This window comes from Daktulosphaira vitifoliae, unplaced genomic scaffold (genome assembly GCF_025091365.1).
Source record: "Daktulosphaira vitifoliae isolate Bord-2020 unplaced genomic scaffold, ASM2509136v1 Scaffold_1, whole genome shotgun sequence".
In the NCBI taxonomy this organism is placed as follows: Eukaryota; Metazoa; Arthropoda; class Insecta; order Hemiptera; family Phylloxeridae; genus Daktulosphaira; species Daktulosphaira vitifoliae.
In genome coordinates, this window is record NW_026099572.1 from 88431861 (window position 1) to 88458110 (window position 26250).

Consider the following 26250-nt stretch of genomic DNA (forward strand, 5'->3'; position numbering starts at 1 on the left):
TAAATAAATCTACCAGTCCTTATTCCACTCTTTTAGGTACTCCTCATTCAATAATTTTTTAAAATACTCTTGCCACCTTTTTTTTCACATTATAACCATTATCATCATAATGGAATAACCATTATAATGGTTATTACCATCGGCAATGGGTATTATTGTCAGTATACCTAGGAATCTAAATATGTATGAATGTTGCCTGAGAACATTCAATGATGGATGCAAACTAAACTATTTAACACCTAATCAAATGGTTAAAGCATGCTTCTATTATTAGGGCTAACGTAGATTGTAAAGAGTATGTTTTGCTTAAATGAATTCGATTTTTGACAGCGAGGTGAAAATTCGATTGTGGAACACAAGCGTAAAACTCTACAATATCTCTTCTTTAGACACAGTTCAGGTAATTAAAAGCGTGTAATGTTGCAGAATTTATACAAGTTTTTTTTTTAATAAATATCAATTAGAGGTGTGTGCAGTAGGTGTAAAGTATTTTAATAATTGTGTATGCAATAACCGGTCCGATATCTGTCATCCTATCGTCATCAGCTGACCGTACACTATGCTCCTATACCCATATTGTTGTAGTTCCCCCCAATGGACGTGTCAAAGTTGGTACCACCACCACCCGGCGTCACAATCACCGGTCACTACAATGTCGCGACAACGGGTTTTTTTTTCTCACCTATACTGCCGAGGCGACAAGTTGTCTGTCTATATTTGTTTAGTTGTGAAAACCACGTTTTCTTTTAGTTTTTTTGTCCTCCGTTTTTTTCTTAAAAATAAAACGTTGAGTTGATCAAGTGTTACTTTGGTTCCTCAAGCGCGTCAACTTGTCAATCAACCAGGCTGTATTTTTTTTTTGTCCTCCGTTTTTTTTGTTAAAATAAACGTCGAGATGTCGATGATGGTATGAGGCACGAACTATGGTCGGTGGTAGGCCGTCACTCCTCAAAACAACAACGACAAGTATCAACATGAAACCCCCTTTTACCCCATTTTTAATTTTGAAAACCACAGAATATAACAACAAGATGAAGAAATTACTGAAAGAAGGACTGTATAAAATCATTAAAAGAAATCCACTAAACCGAATAATCAAACTAGTTAATGATGAAACAAAGAAAGCAATACTAGATGAAAAAACGAAAACAACTATTCCAACAACAGTTCCAAGATTACCAAGAATATACGGAGTCCCAAAAATACACAAGAATGATGTGCCGCTCAGACCTATAGTCAGTGCCATAAACTCGCCTACATATAACTTAGAAGGTCACTTAGCAAGAATTCTGAAAACTAACATTAGAAAAACGTCTTCTTATATGAAAAACTCGACGGACTTTGTGGAAAAACTACAACAAACAAACTGGGAAGAACGAGACATTCTCGTCAGCTTCGATGTTGTTTCGTTATTTACGATAGTGCCAGTGAGGGACACACTGAATATTATAAAAGAGAAAAAATGGATAGATGAAAAACTACAAGGCTTATTGGAAATATGCACCAAAACAACAGTTTTCACATACCAAGACACCATCTACGAACAAACTGATGGAATGGCAATGGGATCAAGACTAGCACCAGTATTTGCCAACATATTCATGGAATGGTTTGAAACGGAAGCAATGAGCACGTATACTCAAAAACCAAAAATGTGGTTGCGATATGTAGATAACACATTTGTTTTATGGCAACACGGCGTGGACAAACTACATTCTTTCCTGCAACACTTAAACAGCATACACGCCAACATAGAGTTCACAATGGAAACTGAGGAAAACGGAAAATTGCCATTCCTGGATGTAATGGTAAAAAAACAGCCTAATGGGAAATTCGGCACAGCAGTGTATAGAAAAAGTACACATACAGATAGATATTTACATGCCGATTCACACCATTGCCCCTCACAGAAAATGGGATTATTACACACAATGGCAACAAGAGCTGTCAGAATAGCTGATGAAGACCATGTGAATGAGGAAAAACATACTTACGACAAGCACTAAAGAATAATGGGTACACAATTAAAAACATTAATAAGGCAATTAAAAAAGCATAGAAAAGAAATAATGCAACGCGTATCATGGATGACGAAAACAATGAAGATGAAAAGAAAGGAACATTAATACTGCCGTACATACAGAGAATTACCGACCGCATATCAAGGATCGCACAAAAATTCAAATTAAGAACCGTCTTCAAACCAAACACAGTTGCAGGATCACTATTCCGAAACCCGAAAGATAAACTGCCAGAGATGCAAACACCAGGAGTATATGAAATACCGTGTTCATGTGGTAAATCTTACACTGGACAAACAGGAAGAGCTATTGCAACAAGAATAAAAGAACATGAAATAGACGTGGAGTACCAAAGAACAGAAAAATCTGCAGTAGCTGAACATGCCAAAAACAGAGGACATTACATACAATTCGATAAAGTAAAAATACTAAACAAAGAAACTCATTTTGGCAAACGGATGTACAAGGAAGCAATAGAAATCGAAAAATGTCAGGAAAATTTCAACAGAGAAGATGAATGGAAAATCAGCAAAACTTGGTCACCTATCATATACAAGACAAAAAAGGAAATCAACCAACATCACCGAAAATAATTCAATATACGAAGAGGCTACAATCAACATATCAAATAATTGCCGGTTTAGGAAAGGAAGACCGAAATGTCAAGAATGCCGTAAACAACGTTAGTCAAAAATCGAAATGTTGTCAAAAATATTAGCCCAAAACCAGATGTTATCAATTTTATAAAAGCAGACTGTTATCAAGATAAGCCGCCAGTATAGTTGCAGCCACCGACTAGCAACCATCGCTCTGAAGATGGACTCTGCAATGAGTCCGAAACGTCAGAACTCAATTACAAACATGGATATATCCTCAAGCACTTCAAGCAACAAGACAATCCATGAAAGCTTTAACACATTCATAACAAGTCTTCTGTATTACTTGCCCACTTCTTCAAAACCATACCCGCTCTACCTAAAACTATAATAAGCTCTGACTGTAATTTTATCGTCTCTTCCACCGTGTCACCACCCACACAAATATCGTCCACATATGTGCTGAATAATAACGCATCGCGAACAACCGGGAATTCACCACAGTACTGTACAACCCATATTTTGTAAGACTCGAATAGCGGAGCGAACAATTCACCCCGTAGTTTACCGTATTTAGCTGGTATTTACGTAACTCGTCGTGAGGCGACGCGTGCCACAATATATATTGGTAACAACAAACGCTCGGGTAACATTAAAATTTGCCGATACATTTTGTTAATATCAGCCGTATAGGCAAAGCGTGATAATCGGAATAATGTTAAGACCGAAATGTAACCCGAAGTCCTAATCGTGTAACACAGGCAGAAGTTATTGCATTAATTTGTGACGCCGAGTCTACAAATGCCCGTACGTGTGTAAAACGCCGACACAGTCGCATATGTGTACAAGGACTGTTCCTAATAATACTGAATGACTAACAGTCGAGCCGTCTCCAGTGAGTGACGCCGGAACAACAGTTTCATTTTGAAACGGTTGACTATTGGTTGTAACATTGGACATCGGCATAATACGGACGTTAGCATCTGGGTGTAATAATGGGTGATGTCGTTGAGTACAGTTTTTACATGCTATCGGTGCCCGACAATCGGAGGTCCAATGACCGATTGACAACCGATCTCGCGAAAGCGATAATTTCCCGTAATTCAACCGTTAAGTTGTGAGTATATTCAGATTATAAGCCATGATCAATTAAACAGTCAATTATAGTATTATTTTCTGCAGTAAAAGCTGTCCATATTTGATCAATTTCACTTAGAAGAACCGCCAATAGGGGTAGATATTCACTGTTATCCAGACAGCGAGTTGCCGAATCGGTAACACTTGTGTAATTCACGGTTAGGGTACCAGGTTCGAATCCGCCAGTGACAAGAAAACCAACCACGTTCTACTACCAAATGTAAAAATAATATAATGAAACGCTAGTTCCCAGAGTGACTATTTCATTTACTTTACATAAACGTTAACTTAATTAACTATATATATAAATGACGGGTCGGGTGTTTTCTGCTATTCTTTACAGGTGAACATCGATAAAAAAATCCACTTAAAATCAATGACAGACAGTAATATTATATATATGTATAAACTAATATACATTCAATATATTGATACATTAACATTAAAAAAAAAGACGTAAAAACATTACCCAGCCATCAGCCAACCAACCACACAACAATTTGTCGTTGGATCGACTGCCGAACGCTTCCCAATCAGTTTTCCTTTTAAGTATGGAATGTCACCTCCGCTGGTCTTGATTTCCGTTGTGCACTCGCGTAATAGTAGTACGTAACGGATGAAAGAAACTGTTGGTTGTCGTCTAAACAGGGCTACATACGTAACTTTTGAACAAATGGAAACCCGTTTCCTTACTTACTGAACACTCTGTATATAGTTAAACCTTTCAAAAATCTCTCTCATTTAAAAATTTATATACTTTTACCGGGATAGTATTAAAATAAATTATATTTATGTGCATAAAATATTATTTTATTTTATCACTGAAAAATCGATAATTTGTACCATCAAATGTGTTTTGAATAAGATAAAACTATATCGTATTATAAACTATATATATTACGTAAAATTAATAATTCAAAGAGAAAACTGTGAAAACAATTAGGGAAAGAACTCACTACCTTACGGGAATCGATTCCGTATCTGTACGCATCATAAGATGACGTATTCTTGATTCGACCATAACACGTTATTGTCTGTGGAAGAAAAAAAATGACTGTATTTAAGCTCGTAAAAAATTTTCAAAGTAAATTTTCTCGACTTAGGGGGGCATTGGCAAAAAATTCAAAATACCTCTTATTTTGTATTCAATATAGATTTATAAATTTTATAAAAATCGGTGACCCATCACCGTGATCACCCCTTGTGAGTAATTATTGGTAAAGATAACATTCCTTCTTTCTTACCATTCGGCCATCGAATTATGCTCTCTCATGCAATATATTTTTGTATTATACATTTATGACTCTTTAATTTTGTTCAACCGAATATTTGAATTTGTCACTCTAATTTTCTCAAATATCTGTCTATCGAATTCTAAATAATCAATGAATTTGTCAGCAATTTAATGTGTAGATTTTAATGTAGTACTCATCAATTGCTCTCTGGTAGTATATTAGTAATCGGATTTTATCCGTACACATTTTCGGTCGCAAAGTTCTACTCGCCCAAGTATGAATATGATAATAAGTTACGAAGTACTGGTCCGAAAATTGTTATCCATCAGTCATTTACTTAATTAAATAATTGTCTATTTTATAATATACTCAAAAAATTTTAATTAGTAATATTATATGGGGTAAGAAGCTGATCTAAAATATATTAAACCACTTATAAATTAATATTACATTAATAATCAAAGCCAAAAAAAAAAAATACTTCCAAGATTATTATTACTTTAGGAGAAACTTAGCGGTCAATGATAAATAAATCACTCTGTAAATTTATTTAAATAACATATTAAATTTTTTTTTGTAATATTTCAAGCAATTTTTAATCAACAGCTTTATATATTTATGATGTTCATAACTTAGAAAATTATTAATTATTTTAAACTTAAATTTTCAAATAATTGGAGTGCATAAACAATCTTAAGAAGCCTTCTGCAAATATGAAGTGCTTTCACAGAGTTGTAAATAATATGTAGAGAGAAATTAAGTGTCAAAACATAACCCCCATTCTAATATTTTAAATTTAAAATCCTTAAAATTTTTTTAAAAATCACAAAAAATGGTCTTGAGTAATACCCTAAACTACGTATAAATAAGTTCAGGACCGGTAAACTTTAAAATCGTACTCAAATTTTTCATGATGACCTTTATTGTTTTGGCTAATAATTAATTTTTCAGAGAAAGAATAGCTGATTTTTGTCGACTACTAAAATAACGGTTGATTCGCCCTGCTGCTCTCGAATACAATGTATACTGTCGACTAATATTCATGACGAGTATATGTTTTAATGCCACAAAAAAAAAAACTCCACGAAAATTCTGACAGATTTCCCATCAATAGATATTTTTATTATTATTTACGTGTAAAAATTAACCTGTTAATAATAACAATGTATATACAAATTTATATGATCAACTGCTAAATGGTACTTTATAATTATGTTACGGAATATAAACTAGCCCCAGGTCTTTGTAATGGTATCCGACCTGCGATGAAGAAATTAATAAACGTCATCGAAGCCATAATTTTGAAAGGAAAGTACAAAGATGAAGACGTTTGGATTCCAAATGACATGCCATTCGACTTTAAACGGATACAATTTCCAGTGCGATTATCATTTGCAATGTTAGTAAATAAATCACAAGGGCAGTTGCTAAATGTTTCAATCTTTAAAATCCATTTTTTTACTTAGCCAGTTGTATGTAGCTTGTTCCTGTGTCGGAATACCAACAAAATTATTTGTATACGAATAAGAAAATAAAACTAAGAATGTTGTGTATCATAAAACATTAGTAGAAAAATACTGTTTTTGGAATAATTTTTTTTTTTATTAATTATACCAATTTGAATTCAATTTTCATTTTAACTTATGATAATAATAAAATACTTTATGGGAATAACAACGTTTGCCGGGTCAGTTAGTTTAATTTAACATTTGAATAATACTATTAACAATATCAATTAATATTTTAGGTTTTAGCTAACAAATGTGTCATAAAAATCTTGATTATTAAAAATTTAATAGTTGTATTCATTTATTAATGAAAAACTGTATTAAAATATTTCCAGGTAAGTATTAACAATAGTCAGAATGTATTTTTGTTAGTCAGTCCTAATTACATTGAGAAATTTCAATTCGCTTTAAATTTGACATGCGCACACAAACGATTATGTTATCTATTTTATTTGTGTATATTATTTAATCTTATTACCCTTAAAGAATGTTATCATTGAATTTCTACCAGGAATGTTTATTGATACATTATTTGGTACCACTTGCAATGTTTGATATTACCAATGCCTTTTTAATATATATTGTGATTTTTATGTTGTAATAATTAATTTAAAAATAAATACATAAATAAAATTAATTAAAGTATATATAATGTTATTGTTAATGTAATATTTGAGATATGGATTTGTTAAAAAATTTCAGACCAAAAGTTATTTTGTAAAGTTAAAATCATAATTAAGTGACTATATTTTGGCTGTCTTAATTCAATTAAAACCATGGATAAAAATTTAGAAAATGTTCCATTTAATATGACTGATTATTATATTGGTCTTGGACTTGCTTTATCATCTAGTGGATTTATAGGTATATTTTATATTTTTTGATATCTTTCTTAAAAATAAACGTATTTAAAAAATAATGCCAGTTTAAAAATGGGAATGTAGAAAAAACAAAACTAATTTTTTTTATCTATATATTCTTGAAAACATATTTTGTGTATTATCTATTTTTTAATTTTTCGACTAATGCCACTTATGTATAATAATTTTATCAAATGATATCTACCATTTTACCTTGATAAAATAACATATTATTCTGAGAAGTTTAAAGGCATAATCTAGAAGAATCTATAGGAATCTTTGGGTTTCCCCAAAGTTATGAAAATTATATGTAATTCTATGAAAAAAAATATTTTAAATGAGGGAAGGATTTTTAGTTTGAATATAAGACCTTATTGTAATAAGTTCTTATTGATTCATTCTATAATACTAATGAATGTGTTCTCTACCAAAAATTATTAGATGCCTAAATTTAATAAACTTAAGTTTTTTTATCTCTTTCAAAATTATTTTAAAATTTAAAACACTTAGTACTATCATTTATGTGTCAGAACTGAAATAACTAAAAGCAGCATGCATTATTGTTTAAAAAAATTGTCTTGGTATTTCTCCAGGATTTAATTTTCAAGAGTTCAAAACAATTTTTTTTGTGATAATTTTCCTAATATTTTGTTGACTTACAAATTAATTAACTATTTTTCATAGATTCAAGATAAAGAAATCCCAAAATCATTTTTAAGAGATTTTTTATTTAAATGCATTTATATTTAATTTTGTAATACACTTTATAAACTTACATAGTAAAGTTTTTTAAAGAGTAAATCTTCCACAAATGTGTGTAAAAAGATCTGGGGATAAATGCATAAATATTAAGTTTACTCCTAATATTCTTATTAAAAATAATTATTCATTATAAATATTAACAAATTATAGGTGCAAGTTTTATCATTAAAAAAAAAGCTCTGATTCAGTTATCTTTAGGAACTGGCCGAAGAGCAGCAAATGGTGGATATGGTTATCTTAGAAATTGGTTGTGGTGGTTAGGATTATCTACAAGTAAGTATAATGGTATTATAATTTAAATGCTTCTAAAAATTAATAATGGAAAATTTACAATTATTCTTTTTCTCTCTTTGGAGTCTGGGAATTTATATTTCAAAAGTGATAAACCAAGAATTTCCCGATCTATTCTTTTTTTAGCTAATGTTATCTTTTCTGTTTTGATATATCCCTTATCAATAGAATATTGACATAGCTTTAAGTATAAACCTCATAAATTTGTTGTAATTAATACTCTTAAATTCACAACTTAAAAAAAACACATAATTAAGCATTCTAATAATCCTTAAATTTGACATACCATGCATTGTGAAACATTGTTCAGAAAAATGATTTTTATGCACTAATAATCTAAAATTGTATCCTTAAAATAAATGTACTTAAAAAAACCTCAATACAGTTGAACCTAGCATAATCAGTATCTGGAATTGTACACTTTAGTTTAGTTTTAAATTGAAAATAATTCATATTAGTAGTATAAAACGCTATGATAATGCCATTTCTAGTCTAAAAGAATTTTTTTCATAAATTTTGGTTACTCACAGAAAACAAGAATTGAGATTCTTAGTTGATGTTTAACATAAAAAAATCTGATATTATTTTTTAATTAATTTATATAATATCCCTGTATTTCTGATTTATTTTATTGTTTATCCTAATAAATTTAAAATAATATAATTCAATGTTTTTATGTTATATTCTTTATTTATAATTTTTTATTAAAAAAATATAACTGAGCCACAAAATTATATGAGTTTAATTAAGTTTTTGATTTATTAAATATTTAATGTATATATATATATTTTATTAATTTAAAATTTCGGCTACTATGTATGTATTGTTTAAATAAGAATGTGCATTTTTATATTAGTAAAACTAATTTGAACCATTTATAAGTGTTATTGTAAAATAACATATCTTAATGCTTACTTTTTATGATTATTATATTAGTGGCTGTGGGAGAAATATTTAATTTCGCAGCATATGCATTTGCTCCAGCCTCAGTAGTTGCTCCCCTTGGAGCTCTCAGTGTTATTATTTCAGCCATTTTATCAACCAAGTATCTTAAAGAACAGCTTAATTTACTAGCAAAGGTAAACTATGAATTATTTCTCAGTTATTTAATTTAAAGTGATGATCCAAAAATTTCCCAATTTTAGAAGAATCTTTTTCATTCTTCATTTGTCAAAGAAATTTATTCATTTTCTCTTTATATTTCATAAAAATAACTTTTTCATAGTTATATACTATTTTAATTAATTAAATACTAATTTTTTTTTTCTAAATCTCAAATTCTCAACCACAATAATAATAAAATTTGTATTACTTATTAAAGAAAAATTATTTTTATTTTTTGATTAATTAAGTAATTTATTACAATAGAATCACTCTATGCTACAATAGTATCATAAAGTTAAAAGTAATATAATAGTTTATATATGTGATTTGTTATCTTTAATTTTCAACAATTTTAATAGTAATTGTTTACATTCATGTTCTAGATCGGATGCTTTATGTGTGTAATAGGTTCTACAGTTATGGTAATTCATTCTCCAAAGGAAGGAGAAATTGATAGTATGGATATTTTATTACAGAAATTGACTGAACCCGGTAATAAAAATTAACTTATTTTAATAATATATATTTTTTCCAAATAAAGTTCAAATGATTTTTTTGTTAATTAAATAGGTTTTATTATTTATACTGCTGTTATGATGATCATAATTATATCTATATTTATGTATTTTGGTCCACGATATGGATCAACAAATGTTATTGTTTATGTTATCATGTGTTCAGCTGCAGGATCATTAACAGTTATGTGGTGTAAAGGACTTGGACTAGCCATACGTGAAACAATATCAGGTATGTACAATCTGCAATAAATAATAGGTTGGTTATTATGATGTTTTAACCATGTTAATTAATTAATTTAAAAGTCTTATTTTCAAAGTTTATTTGAATTTGTTTAAAAAATAATTTTTTCTTGAAATTCAAATACATAGGTAAAAAAATATTTTAATAGGTTATTTATTTTTTAATATATGTATTTTTTCCTAATTACTTATTCAAGTTATATTAATTATAAGAAAAAAATTTATCAATTAGCATATATTAGGGAAAACTTAATAATGAAAACTTTTCAGTATTAAATTTGTTTTATAAAATTAAAAAAAGATTTTATACATAAGAGGATCTACCAAATTGATTGTTAAAAATTATCTTGTAACTATTTAAACTTATTTAAAAATATAGTTATAATATTTATTACATCATTTATGTGTCTTTTATCTGCCTGTAGGTATAATACTATTTTATTGATTTAATATAATTTTAACTTCAATGTAAAGTTGAGAAGGTATTGGTTAAACCATGATATGTTTTTTTTTGTGTCTGTCCATTAAAATACTCAGCTCTCAAAATTACGATACCTTAAAAAATGAAATTTTCATAATAATATAACTTTTTTTAAAAATTACTGGTCCTAATTCATTTTTAATGGGATATAATTGAGACAAGAAACATTCTTTACGTAAAAGTTCAATGAATAACCTAAGCTCAGGAAAAGTTTGAAATTGACAACCTACACATGTAAAAAATGTTTTTTTTTAAATTTAATATCCTGGAACAACTGTATTTTAAATCTATATCAAATTAAAACTTTTTAAATGAACTTTAATATTAAAAAAATATTTTATCCTGATAATTTTTCTATTATGAGAAATCGACTATTAAAATAAGAAAAATTGTAATTAAAAAAAAAAAATTTTATCAATTTTGATTAAGCAAATAATTTGACAAGCATTATATTTTAATTGAAATTTTAAAACAAAGAAATTGTGAAATTTAATAGATTCGTATCGAAGTATTTTTAGTTATCTATAATTGACCCCACTTTGCTGGGTTTTTTATGTTAATTTTTAAAGTTTATATATATTACAGTTTAAATAAATATTTATTTCATTTTATTATTTTAGGGCAAAGTGAATTTACTAATTGGCTTACATACATGTTTATTTTATTATTAGTTGTATTTGTAAGTATACAAATGAATTACTTAAATAAAGCATTGGATACATTTAACACTGGGGTAGTTACTCCAGTGTATTATGTCATGTTTACATCTCTTGTGATAGCTGCCTCAGCAATACTCTTCAAAGAATGGGATAATTTGTATTTAAATGTATGTACTACATGAAATAAAATGCTACTTAACTAAATTATAAATCAAATTATTTTATTTTTGACTTCTATTTATTCAGGATATCATAGGAATAATCTGTGGCTTTCTTATCACGGTGACAGCTATTTTTATGCTGAATTCATTTCGCGACGTTGACATGTCTCATAGTCAATTAGGTTGGAGAGTCCGGCAACCAATAATCAGAAAAATTACTATTGAAGAAATTGCCCAAACTTCATCACTTATGAAAAATAATCCACAATATGGAACAAGGCATGCTTGACAATTATACTTAAGTATATTTTAGTAATATAAATTCCTTACTATCACTAAATGTTGAGTATTATTATGTACAGTTATAGTAAATGAGCTTATAAATTAAAATTTTTGTACACTTGTAAATGTATAAAATTATCTTTGGGTATGTTGTAAAATAATGCTATTTTCATTGTTGATGTAAAGATATTATATATTTAAACTAATATTAGATCAATGTGTTAACTATGTGGGAAATTTTCTCCACTCATTGTGTTTTTGCATGTATCAATAATAATATTATTATTTTTTTAGTATTAAAATGAATATGAAGTTAAATTACTTAAATTTCTGAATGGTTATAAGATAACCATTAAATACTAAATAAAAATTGTTTGAGCTGAGAACTGTTTTTTTTTTTTTTTGAGGCCTCATCATATGGGTTAAAAAATTGTTATTCTAATAGACACCTATGGGCCTCACAGAAAAAAAAATATAAGTAAAAGATTTTTTAGTAGTTTTATATATATTTTTTTATAAAACTAAGTGTTTCTATAAATTTCATAAATAAAAACCAAACCTACATGTCATTAATCTATAAATAATAATCGTAATCTTAACATCTAAAATATAATTTAATACAAATTATTTTTTTATTCAATTTTCTTAAATAATATATATATTTTTTTAATTTTTTAAGTTACACATGTATCTCTATTTATCTGTTATAAAACAATTTTCAGGTCTATCTCTTATATCTTATAAGGATGTTATCATTACTTTTTCAAATAACAACACATATTTAACTTGCTTATAAAATAGAATACATATAATATGTAATATATGATATAATTAAGAAAATACTGATCGTTAACAACTTTTAGACCAATACTTTAGAAGTTTATTTTTTTTTTTAATATATACTGGGGATGAAGTGTGGATGAGTTTTTATCATTAGTCATTTCTCGGCCACTCTCCTCCTCCCACCAAGGTACAAAATTGTGAATATTTTCTGATGCATTGGTCCAAAAGTTGTTATCAACTAGTCGTTTTCTTAATTATATAATTTTCTAATTTATAAGCTAATTAAATATGTGTGTTGTTATTTAATAAAATAAAGTTAACATTCCTATAACATATAAAGGATGAACATAATAAATATTTTATAACATATGTATTAAAAGCCAAAAAAAAAATTTCCATAAACAGTACCCTAACTGGTTAAATCTTATTAAATTTTGATCCAGTGATTATTTTTATTACTTTTTTAAAAAATAATTTTTGACTACATTTAAAGCATATATTTTATTATTTATAATAAAAAAATATTTTTTTTATTTAGGATAAGTACTCATTGAGTTACAAGCATGTACATAGAGTGATTGTTTAGTGAGGGTGGGTTCAGTTCATACTGGTGTGTGGATACTGTGCCTGCGTTCCAAAAAACATACTTAGAATCTGGTGAGACACCTGTATTGTATATACAGGTGTCTCATGTCTGACTAATGGAGCTTATAACTTTTGATCTAATCTTGTTGTTACATTATTTTTTTTAATAATTATTGACTTCTCATGTTAAATTTATTTGCATATTTTTTATTATTTATCTCTAATAAAATAAATTTTAAAATAAGCCTTAACAATTAGTTCTGATACACTTGGTATATATTTATATAAATAAAAAATCATGTAATAACAAGTTTTGGTGTTATTAAATCCATAAAATATTCTTTGAGTGAATAATTTATATCTAAATTTCTATATATTTATATTATTTATAAAAATTAATAAAAACTGTTTATCTATGTATCGCTAATTATTAGGAAATACTGTGTTTTTATTAATCCATAAAAGAAGTATTGAATATTTTAAGTCAGTTATTGAAATTTTTATATATTTGTTATTTATTATTTAATGTAATGGAGTTTTTATTATTTGTATAATATTATGGTTGTATTTAACAGTTTTTATTTAATTGATTTGTTTGCATGTTGTGTTTTTCCTAATATGAATGTCTAATAATTATACTTAAATTTTAGTATTTCATTTAAAACAAAAAAAAACTTTAATTTCTTTAATGTACTATATCTTATTTTAGGGAAATTAATAAAAAAATGTATTCACTGAAACAGCTTGTGATTATAATCATGTAACCAAGGGATTTTTAATTAATTAGATCTTTTACTTTGATTTGAAGTCAGCCAAAAAATTAAAAACATTATATATAATAATAAGGGTCAAAAGCCTATGTCTTATGTTCAAATTATTTACAACCAATTTAGTCATGTCTATATTAGCCATTTTGGTGGGCATTGTATTACAATGTTTTCTATTGACATATTGTAAAAATACATTATTAAACCTGTTAGCGCAAGCTAGATCTGCCCTTGGTAGTGTCATATAAAAATTTAATAAAACAATTTTTCTATGCTATGATATTATATTGAAAAATGTTTTTTTTAAACTATTATTTAAATGGTTATTATTAGGTTAGGTCTGTAAAATGTTAATAAGAACTAGAATCAATAAAAGAGCTTTTTATAAAGTTATATATATTATTAATAATATAATATTAATATATTAAATTATTGACCAGTCTAGGCTGCATAAAAATATTTCTAATGGGCCATGAGCTTTTTCTGTAAATATTTGGCCTTTAAGTTAAGGTCAATACAGAACTATGTATACTACCTAGGAAAAAGTGTAAAGGTAATGACTCCATATAATTTTAATTAAAAATAAATTTTGAAGAATGATCTTTGAAGAAAGAACCCAAATTGCTGATTTCTTAAAGAAAATTTCTTTAATATTTTTTAGTTTTTTAAATTAATAATATTTTTAATATAGTTTTAATTTTACTTAAGAATGGATAGATTTAAATAACAATTATGTTTTCAATATTTTTGATGAAGCTATATGTTCTGCCTAATGTTTTGTTTATTAATTATGGAATTAATTATTCATGTTACATTATATATATATATATGTATATGTATTTAAAATATTTAATTAACTAAATGGAGCTAAAAATATAAAAATATTGCACTCCAAGGTAAAGTTTAAAAAAAAATTCGGAAGTTAATTATAATTTCTCCCAGCTAAAATTTTTTTTTATCACACTTAATATTATACTGAATTTTTGGTAGGACCTTACTTATTTTCGAGAGACCGCCTCCAAAGTCCTCCAACTGCTAATGGTTGCATTGCAAATACATTGGGTTGTATTAAAAATTTGTTAAATTTCATTTTGATTTATATCAAAAGTAAGTAATTAATAACAGTTAAAAGGTCATTTACAGTTGTATAAGCTTATACTACTTATACTACTATCCATGAGTAATAATTTTCCAGGATATGTAATAAAATACAATTTATTGTCTCATTAATAAAAACCCTTTATAATATTTATAGTACAAATTATACAACCTATTTAATATTAATACACATTAAAATTAATTATAAGTATTTCTTTCAATAATTGAATAGTTTTTCAAATTTTCAGAAATTGTTATCAAAGGATTGCAGTTAGATTAATATTTAACAATCATATGAAACTATTACTAATTAAAATAAATAACATCAGTATTTAATCTCAGTGCATGAGTTGCACCTCACATACACAAAAATTAAATAATAATTAACATTTATTTAATTTATATATATTTGATGTACTTTCAAGTAATTTTTTTTTTTTTGTAATAGGGAGTATGACAAAATCAGAAAATATCAGTACAATGTACTCAAAATTTAATGTCACCAAAATGCAAATAATTTTCAACTAAATTATGTAAGTTACCTATCAATTGAAATCATCACAATAATAATTTTTATTTTATTTATTCTGTTCCATCAGTTTTAGGCCTTGAAGTGAAAAATAACACTTCTGTTCCACAAGACCAACAAAAGGCAACTAACAATCAATATATTGGTTAAATTAATTTTTTTGTAAAATGGAAATTAAAAGACTGCTTAGTTGATAAATATATATATTTTTAAAGCATGTGTAAAATTTAAAAAAAAACCTTGTATCCAATATTTAATTTTGATTATGTATAAAAAATATTTTCATTAGTACATCTTAATGTTTTCTTATAAATTTCAAAAAATAGACTATAAGTTTAGTTTCGCTCTCTCTATTATTTCACGTGAAATAATCAAACGTTGAATTTGAGCAGTTCCTTCGTAAATTTGATAAATTTTAGCATCTCTCATTAATTTTTCAACGGGGTATTCAGTATTGAAACCATTTCCACCAAATATCTATTATATATTAAATAAATAAATAATTTATTTATCTTATTTAATAATTTTTTTGAAATTCTGATACATACTTGTACAGCATCAGTAGCACATTTATTAGCAACATCAGCTGCAAATGCTTTAGATATAGAAGCGTAGTATGAGTTTCGTCTACCTTGATCCACCTCGTAAGCAGCTTTCATATAAGTAAGTCTTGCAGCTTCGATACCAATAGCCATTTCAGCCAACATAAAAGCAACAGCCTTTAAAGAAATTTTATCAAATTAACTTAAATTAATAGACAAATAAATCTTAGAAGAAAACCTAACAATTTTATATTAGTAATGTTGTATAACAAAAAGTAAAAGATTTAAAAATATTGGGTGTTAAATAATATTTTTATTGACTAATATACTTCAATTAAATTATAAGAGTTTTATTATATAGCCAAACTTGTCTAACTCAAAGTTAAATAGACCAATAAAAAATTGTTAATATTAAATTTTTATTAAAATTGCATTCAATAACATATAAAAATAACCTAATTAATAAAATACTTTTTAATCATTAAAAAATTATTCTTTGTTTTAGATCATGACATGACCTGTAAATTATTCAATTTTATATAATTTGGTTTTACATATCAGTAACAAAAGCATTAATAACTTCATTTGCAATAAATTAATGTTGAAATTTGAGTGTCCTGAAGGTACTTAAGGGTGTCCCTCCTCCCAACCACTTTAAAAGATATTATTATAATTGGCAATTTCCAAAATATAATATTGCTACCAAAAAATGTATGAAAAAAAAATACATTACTTATTTATTAAAATTTAATGTGTTTAACAGGAAAAATGCTCTTCATTAATAAAATTTTATGAATTATTCAAGTAATTGGAACAATTTAACACAATTTTTGTTTTATATCTAACTTAGTTTAAATAACAAATAAAAAATAATATTAAACTTAGTTTAAATAAAGACGAGAGAAAAAATGTAATATGTCAATGACTATAAATTTAACAATTTTAACTGTGTTACATTATTTAATTGATATATCGAGAACAGAAGAATCTGACAAATAGTTTTTAATAATTTTTTACTTGGTGTGATGCAATAGAAACTCCAAAAGCTTTACGTTCTAGAGAATATTTAGTTGCTTCATCCAAAGCTCTTTGAGCTAATCCAACAGCTCCTGCTGCTACTGGAGGTCTTGTTTTATCAAAGGTTAACATTGCAATTTTGAATCCTTGACCTTCACCCATTAAAACATTTTCTTTAGGTACCCTGACATCTTCAAATGTAATTCCTCTTGTATCTGATGCTCTTTGTCCCATGTTTAACTCCTTATTTTTCAATAATATATAGTTTATTAATAAAATTAAATAATATGGTTGGGTTAGATTACCTTTCTACCGGGTGTTAAACCTGGAGTATCTGCATCAACAATAAATCCAGTAAATGCTTTACTAGCTGGTGCTTTAGGATTCAGATCCGTACGTGCCAATAAAAAATACCAATTAGCAACCCCACCATTAGTTATCCACATTTTTTGACCATTAATTATGTACTCGTCACCTTTTTTCTCAGCTTTAGTTCTAATACCATTTACATCTGAACCAGCCCCTGGTTCTGTAACTCCATAGGCCTATATTCAGAAAAAAACTATTATTATTTAATAATAACTAAATTATAATTTGATTATGCAGATAAAATGATAAATTAAAAATTTAATTAATATAAACCAATAATTTTCTCTTCATGACTATATTAATTAATCATATTAATAATTTACTCGTAAGCAAACATGGAAGGGGGTGCTTAATTCACATAAAAATACAATTAGTTCCTCTAAAATTGAATCATTAATCTAAATGATATATTAAATTTTTCAAAACTTATATTTTTCTTAATGAGTTAACAATAGATTATTTTGTCTGTGCCTGATATTGGTTCGTTATTATACTATTTTTATGACAATGAACTAATACATAACATAATAAGTAACCAACATGAATTTAAGATATGAGGCAATTTTTATTGTTAGTTTAAAATATTCAGTTACATCAGTTTGTATAATTGTCAATGGTTCAGTATTTTTATTTTATTAATAATTATGGCAAAGTTTTTCAGTACTTATAAAAAATCTGAAAATAGACATAGATATATTTTATTGAAATAAAAACAATTATTAAAAGTATTTTATTATGCATTAATATTCATTTATATTCTTAAAGCAATATTGCTATATGACTATAAGGAGTGCAGAGGGGTAAATCTCAAGCGATTCACTTTGCTAAGAATTATTCTTCTTACTTCCCCTAAATTTAACCAAATATCAGTCTATGATTTTACTTACAGCTACTAATGGTTCCTCAATAAGTCTGCCAAGGTATTTCTTTTGTTGTTCCTTATTTCCAGCAATTATTACTGGCATTTGCTAAAAAATTGAAATAAAATATTAAGTATTCATAAATCTTTAACACTATATGTTCCTAAAAGATGATTTTCAGAAAAATGAAGAGAACACATTTTTCTCAATTTTAGTAATTAAATTGAATATATTAATAAAGTCTCTTATAAAATCGAGATAGATCCATTTGGAACAATATTTTTGTTATTTAGATTTCATTGAATAAATGAAAAAAAAAAATTTAATTTTAATGGTTTTAAATATCTATGTATTTATGAATTCAAATAAAATTTAGCAATGCCAATTTTGAACCCTCATAAAAATCAAATATCTTCTAAGTTCAAAACTTAAAAGTTTCAACTTTTTATAATACTTCAAGTTTAATAAATAAAACATTTCATAAATACAATCTGCTATAAATTAATAAATTCTGACAAATATATAATTTATTTTTTGTCTTCCTGATAATTGTCATAGTTATAAACATGAAGTATTACTAATACTAAGGTACTGATTTATAATATATTAAAAATCATAATAAAATTAATGTGTAATAAAAACTAATTTTTAAATTAATAATATTTTTAACATAGTTTTAATTTTATTTAATTAATTAGCCACAAGTGATCAATTTTTATTATATAATTATGGCAATTGGGCTTTTTGATCATAATAAAGAGTTAAACAAACTGATGCAGACCAAGACGAAAATATGTCTGATTTGAGCTGATATATTTTTTCTTAAAAGTGTATTAAGTTCCAAATGACTCATAAGTTTACCAGATTACCAAGTAAGTCAAACAATAATAATATTAATTTTTTTAAGTCAATAAATTTCGCACAAGAGAAGTTTCTTAAATTAGAAGTAATAAATCATTATAGTAATAGAAATAGATTAGAAATGGGGACTTATCAATTACATTTAAAACTCTCTAATTTTCTAAGTCAATCACAGTGAGAAATCTTCGAGCAGAAGATGTACCAAGTGATTGAACATAAATTTAAAAAAAAAAAACAAAAGTTAAAGAAAAAATTTCTTAATTTACTATCAGAATACAAAAATAAGGGCCAGATAAATAATTTTAATAAAAGTCCGGTAGTTTTATTTTCTAAAAACTAGGGAGACAATTTAGTTAAAAATTACGGGAACATTGTGTTTTCTGCTTTATTTTATCTTCACGGTGAAAATGGCTACCGAATGCTATTATTGTGTGAAAATTCTCGATTTTATTTTTTACATTTTTAACTTTATAATGCTGACATATTGAAAAGTGTATGGATCAACATTATTTTTTTATGAGAAATAATATTTTTTAATAATCCCATTTTTCATTCGACATACTTTATTTTAATTAGGATATTAATAATGAACTAGCAGATCATGTAGCTTTTGGAATAATCTGGAAAAATAGTCATAATATTAAAACCATTTATTCACCGAAATAACAAACAGTTTGTTCCGGTAATTTTTAGTATGTGTTCGTTTTTCGTCGTCGTTGGAGCTTAAATATCGGGTACCAAAATAAAATGAGTGGCCGATTACGTGATAAATATCGAAAATTTTTAAGTGGTACTGAAAAGCGAAAACTTAAAAATGTTCAAAAAGAGCAGGATAAACTTTTAAAAAACTCTTTATGTAAATTTTTAAATAAAGATCAATATGATTGTGTTGCCGTAAACTACTTCCGGTTTCAATGTTAACTTGACTGTAGTAGTCAAGTTAACATTGAAAATAACGAACAAAAATTATTGTTAGACAATATTACTATTGAAACAAAAGAATTACAATCCAGTAGCAAGACTGAACAGAATGAAGTAAATGAAAATCTTCAACAACTATCAAAAGATTTACTACTCCAAGAAGATACAAAGAACAAAAAGGTACAGGACGATGACATTGATAATGACGATTCAGGTAAATGGCAAAATATTACAGATAAATTACGAGTTTATTTAATAGAGAACTCGCCTTCAAAAATTATAAATTATAATTTTCCATCAAACGACGAAGGTAGAAAATTCAGCATAACACATTATAATCGAATAATGGGCAACTGTGAAAAAGTGGTAAGAAATTGGCTTTTATATTCTAAATTTTTAAATCGAGTTTTTTGTCTCTATTGTCGTTTATTTTCTTCAAACTCAATTTCATCATTGGCGTCAGAAGGATTTTTTAATTGGAAACAGATAAATGAACGTTTAAAAGAGCACGAATTATCTATTTCACGTAATACAGCTCAAGAAAAATGGCTACAATTACGTATGAGACTTAATCTCCATACAATTATAGATAATGAATATTCAAAGAAACGTAAATATTGAAAAACAACGTTGGCGTAAAATTCTTAAACGAATTATTGCATGTATAGAATTTTTAGCAAAGCATAATGACGCTTTTCGTGGTACAAGTTCTAAGTTATATACAGCTAATAATGGTAAATTTTTAGGCTCACTTCAAATGATTGCAAAATTTGATTTAATTATGGCTGATCATTTAAAACATGTATACAGGGTGGCCCACCACTCACTGACAACTTAAATAACTTTTGATCCAGTTAATATTTTTAGTTGATTTTTTTTTTAAATAATAGTTATACGTTAGGTCTATAGTTATATCTCAATAATTAATTTTTTTACATTTTATTAAAAATATTAATTATTTTTAAATTTTAAATAAAATGTAAAAAAAAAATCTAAGATAGCTATTTTGTAGAGTAGAATTTAAGAAAAATTTTAGTAAAAAAATATCTTATTAATATTCAGTAGTAAATATTCTGTAGCGTTTTGAAGTTTGTGAAAATTTGAATTTTCATGTATTATTTTACGGTATTAAACATTGAAATACGTATTGAGAAAAGGACAGAAGAAAACGCTATCTTTTCAATATACTTTTGAATGAGAGTGATAAGTAATAATTGCCTTATCTAATTTCTTATCATGGTATTAATGCCAAGTTTGTAATGTATACACATTATCATCATATGTATACACAGTAATCATGAAAAGATAGCGTTTTCTTCTGTCCTTTTCTCAATACGTATTTCAATGTTTAATACCGTAAAATAATACATGAAAATTCAAATTTTCACAAACTTCAAAACGCTACAGAATATTTACTACTGAATATTAATAAGATATTTTTTTACTAAAATTTTTCTTAAACTCTACTCTACAAAATAGCTATCTTAGATTTTTTTTTTACATTTTATTTAAAATTTAAAAATAATTAATATTTTTAATAAAATGTAAAAAAATTAATTATTGAGATATAACTATAGACCTAACGTATAACTATTATTTAAAAAAAAAATCAACTAAAAATATTAACTGGATCAAAAGTTATTTAAGTTGTCAGTGAGTGGTGGGCCACTCTGTATAATAATGATATCCATGATCATTATTTAGGTCATAGGATACAAAATGAACTTATTAATATTATTGTCACAAAAATACGTGATGAAATAATAAATTGAGTAAGACAAAGTAAATATTTCACAATTTTATTGGACGGAACTCCTGATAAAGGTCACAAGGAGCCGCTTACATTTTTATTGCGCGTTAGAGAAATTTCGAAAATTTTCAAATATGAAATAAATGGATATTTTATATGTTTCATTCATACTACAAGTAAAACTGGCTTGAATTTAACAGAGGAAATAAAAGCACAATTGAAACTAATGAACATAGATTTAAATAATTGTCGTGGCCAAGCGTATGACAACGGGGCGAATATGATAGGTCATCATCAAGGAGTGCAGTCAAGAATCCTTTCTGAAAATCCAAGAGCTTTTTTTGTTCCGTGCACTGCTCACAGTTTTAATTTACTTCTCGGAGATATGGCATCATTCGTACCAGCTGCTTTGACATTTTTCGGGGTAATTCAAAGAATTTATTCTATTTTTTCTGCCTCCACTGAAAGATGGACTATTCTTCTCAAATACGTTTCAGATTTTACACTAAAAACCAATGTCAGATACTAGATGGGAATCTCGGGTCGAATCGGTTAAGCCTATCCGTTTTCAATTATGCCAAGTACAAGACGCTTTAATAGAAATTAATTAATCAACAAAGGATCTTAAAATAAAAAGTGAAAGCTCGTCATTAGCAAACTATGAATTTTGTTATGACTTTATTTTAAGTGTTGTTATTTGGTACGAACTATTATATGCTATAAATATAGTTAGTAAGAGTCTTCAGAGCAAAAATATGGAATTTAGTAATGCTGTAATTTTAGAAATGAAGGGTTTGAATCGTCAAAAAAAATTGCGCAAAATTTATGTGAAGGCCTTGGTATTCAAGCAGTTTTTAAACAATCTAGAATTAAAAAAAAAGTTAGGCATTTCAATTATGAAAGCAAAGATGCACGTCTAAATTCAGCTGAGCAAACATTTTACGATGATTATTTTCTAGCCGTAATAGATTAAGCAATCGTATCAATTAATGAACGTTTTAAACAACTATCTCATCAACCAGAATATTTTGGATTTTTATATAATACTGAAAATTTAAAACATTTGATGATGAAACGATAAGAAAACATTGTATGGATTTAGAAATTTTATTAAAAGATGGTGAAACTGATGATATAGATGGTATTGAACTTTTTGACGAATTAAAAATTTTTTGTAGAATTTTGAACAAACAAATGACTTCTATAGAATGTATTAATTTAATAGAAACAACATGTGGCTCCTTTCCAAACATTTCTATTGCATTGAGAATATTATTGACCCTTCCGATAACCACAGCAAGCGCAGAGAGAAGTTTCTCCAAGGTAAAAATCATAAAAAATTATTTAAGGACATCTATGACACAAAATCGTCTTTCTGATCTAGCAATTATTTCAATTGAACGTGATCTGTGTGAAAATTTAGACTATTAAAAAGTTTGCCGAAAAGCCAGAAAAATTGATTTCATGTAATTTAAATTATTTTAACGAAGGTCAGTTTAATAAGACATTGTTTTTTATTCTTTTAATTTTATTAAATTAAAGCAAATTTTTGACTAATATTAAAAAGCCACTGTAGGTACTCATGAATTTTATTACAAAGGAGTCATAAATAATTTTATTTTAAAATTCACAATAAACAGTTGTTTAATTTTTTTCTTTTTAAGTTTTTAAAATTTGTATAAAAACATTTTTGTTATATTTTTAGTTATAATAATGATAAAAATGAAGTGTTGTTATCTATTTTTTGTTGGTATAAAATTATTTGGCCCTAGGTACATCTAGGTATTAGCCAGGTACTCCGGCTATTGATGAGCAAAAAAAAATGGTCATTTTTGCTTTGGGCCTCGCAAATCGTAAGGACTGGTGTGGGGTCCCTATAAATAATTTTAAAAAATCCATTAAGTAAAATGATAAGGGAGACTACAAACGTTATCAATAGTTCAAAATTAATAATTGAAGAAAAGTTCAGGTTTTTTATTAAAATTTCAAACCCTCAAATACCTAAACAAATGCTTTGCCAAAAATATATAAGACAGGAAATAATATGAGACATATTGTGTCGAATATTAATGCTACGACTTACAATTTGGCTAAACACTTAGTAAGGGTATTTTCATCTATTAAAAAATTCGATAGCTTTCAGTTAAAAATAATATTAGTTCAAAAATGATCTGGTTCTACTATTCATAATAATGAAAGGTCAATTTATTTTGAAGTAGTAGCCTTATTTCCGAATATCCCAATAAATATAACAATTGATTTTCTTAGACTGGCTAAAGGAACAAAACATAGAACAAGATAAATAAATGAGCTTATTAATTTAACAAAGTTATGTATGAGTCAAAATGTTTTTCAGTTTCAAAATAAATTTCATGAGCAAACTGAGGGCACAGCAATGAGAAATCCGCTATCACCATTTTTAGCAGAACTTTTCATGAGTAGGTTTGACACAAATTTAAAACACTTATGGTGATTATCCAAAAATTAGGGGTTAGATATGTAGACGATATTTTTGCAGTTATAAATAAAGATTTTAATATGGAGGTTTTCATATAACATTTAAATTATTTATACCCGTCGATTAAATTCACATATGAACAAGAAATAGAGGGAAAATTGTCTTTTTTGGATTTATTAGTTAAAAGAACAGAGAGGGAACTAAATTTTGAAATTTATCAGAAAAATACCCACACATTCAGTACATTCCGAACACATTGAACCACACCTGGTAACACAAATTGTCAGCTTTTAATAGTATGGTTTACAGATTAATTAATATTCCGATGAATAAAATAGATTTTGATAAAGAACTGGTGGTTATAAAAGAAATAGCTAGATTTAATGGGTATTACGAGAACATAATTTCAAAATTAGTCCGAACACAAAAGTGGAAAAAAGAAAGGAGGGCAGCTAGTACACTCACTAGCGTGGGGAAAAAAGGTAATTAGATCACCAATTTTATATTATCCGGGCGTCTCAAATGGACCAACTAGAATATTTAAGAATTTTGGTATTACTTCAGTAACATCTAAGAGTAATAATTTAAGAGATTTATTAGGTAACCCTTAAGATAAGGTAGAAGAAGGGGGAAATCAGGCATTTATAAAATATATTGTGAAAGTTATAATAAATATTACGTAGGACAAACAAAAAGAAATATAGGGGTCAGGTATAAAGAGCACTTAAGAAATATTAAAAATCAAGAAGTTGGGAAATCTACAGTGGCTGAACATTTATTGACACATAATCACTCCATTAAAACTATAAAACTAATTAAAAACGTAAATAACTATAAGAACTTAATATTAGGGAGGCAATAGAAATGTTTAAAAATAAAAACAATTTAATTAATTGGGATCTTGGCCCACTGAAAAATTCATTATTAAAATTATTAGACTTGTGTAAACTGGCAAAATGTGATAATATTACTTAATGTTGACGTCACTAGAGGTATATAAGGGAGTTTTATCAATCTTGGTGTCAGTATGTGTTTAGACTTGATAATGATAACGTTGTTTCCGAAATACGTGTCCGCGACTTTNCACATACTAGTATGTGTTGATAATGATAACGTTGTTTCCGAAATACGTGTCCGCGACTTTTCAGTAATTTTTTGTGGCTTTTTAGTTTAATATTTTTTAGTTTTTAAATTAGAATTGAGAATTTCTGAATAAATTTTTATAAATAAATTATAAAAANTTAGTTTTTAAATTAGAATTGAGAATTTCTGAATAAATTTTTATAAATAAATTATAAAAAATTGGTTTTTCATAACTTCAAAACCCTTTAACTGATAGAGATTTTGTCAAAATTTACATGGATAAATCCGGGTTTGTATGTCATTAAAAAAAAATAATAATAAAATGTTAGTTAATTAAAAAATTTCTTACGCCAAGACCGCTAGCTTCAAGAGCAGTTTTAATTCCAGTGCATCCGTAACCTAATTCTTCAGCAACCATACAGCCATCGGTTACAGACATATTTAAACCACCTAGACATTTTTGAATTAATATAAAATAATAAAAAAAGTACATTACAATTTTTCAAGGGTTTAAATAATAAAGTATTTTATATTGACGACTCTTTTATTGGTTAAAAATTTTTCAATAGTTAGATTTTTAATTTTTACTGTGGACAAAAAGAATTCTGTACCATTTCCGCTCAAGTTTTTTAGAAGGATTGCTAGGTATAGTGAGTGGTAGAGTGAAATATTATAACACTGAAGAATTATGATAAAAAACGGTAGCACAGTGGGGTCGAGGCATAGATGGGACAAGTATAGATGATATCTGACAGTGATTAAAATCACTATC

General features: G+C 26.7%; 4 protein-coding genes across 8 annotated transcripts in view; 3 read left to right on the forward strand and 1 right to left on the reverse strand.

Annotated features, from left to right (window-relative positions):
• Positions 1-923: 923 nt before the first annotated feature.
• On the forward strand, positions 924-2006 carry LOC126896539 (uncharacterized). Its single transcript, XM_050669442.1, has one exon. The coding sequence runs from the start codon at positions 924-926 to the stop codon at positions 2004-2006; it is 1083 nt and encodes a 360-aa protein (XP_050525399.1).
• A 77-nt stretch (positions 2007-2083) lies between these two features.
• On the forward strand, positions 2084-2614 carry LOC126896547 (uncharacterized). The gene has a single exon (XM_050669454.1). It carries the CDS (start codon positions 2084-2086, stop codon positions 2612-2614), a length of 531 nt encoding a protein of 176 aa, XP_050525411.1.
• A 4460-nt stretch (positions 2615-7074) lies between these two features.
• Positions 7075-15834, forward strand: LOC126894193 (magnesium transporter NIPA2). Of its 5 annotated transcripts, none has more exons than XR_007701333.1 (9): positions 7076-7361; positions 8270-8392; positions 9347-9489; positions 9898-10006; positions 10085-10261; positions 11374-11579; positions 11659-11875; positions 15537-15621; positions 15688-15834. XR_007701333.1 is itself a non-coding variant. In XM_050665020.1 (9 exons), exons 1-8 carry the CDS (start codon positions 7274-7276, stop codon positions 15583-15585), a joined length of 1089 nt encoding a protein of 362 aa, XP_050520977.1. In that variant the 5' UTR covers positions 7076-7273; the 3' UTR covers positions 15586-15621; positions 15688-15834. The 5 variants fall into 5 exon arrangements, 4 of the variants coding, with proteins under 4 accessions (XP_050520978.1, XP_050520979.1, XP_050520977.1 ...); XM_050665020.1 differs by having other exon boundaries at positions 11659-11852; XM_050665021.1 differs by having other exon boundaries at positions 7075-7361; positions 11659-11852; positions 15537-15834.
• The window catches only part of LOC126894190 (probable medium-chain specific acyl-CoA dehydrogenase, mitochondrial), a 21090-nt gene continuing 10643 nt past the window's right edge, over positions 15804-26250 (reverse strand). Inside the window, exons 4-9 of the mRNA XM_050665017.1 lie at positions 25828-25928; positions 18433-18513; positions 17482-17721; positions 17177-17419; positions 16166-16336; positions 15804-16094 (exon numbers count right to left, since the gene is read on the reverse strand). Of these exons, the coding sequence (XP_050520974.1) occupies positions 15945-16094; positions 16166-16336; positions 17177-17419; positions 17482-17721; positions 18433-18513; positions 25828-25928 (986 nt within the window). The 3' untranslated portion in view covers positions 15804-15944. The remainder of the gene's footprint in view (positions 16095-16165; positions 16337-17176; positions 17420-17481; positions 17722-18432; positions 18514-25827; positions 25929-26250) is intronic.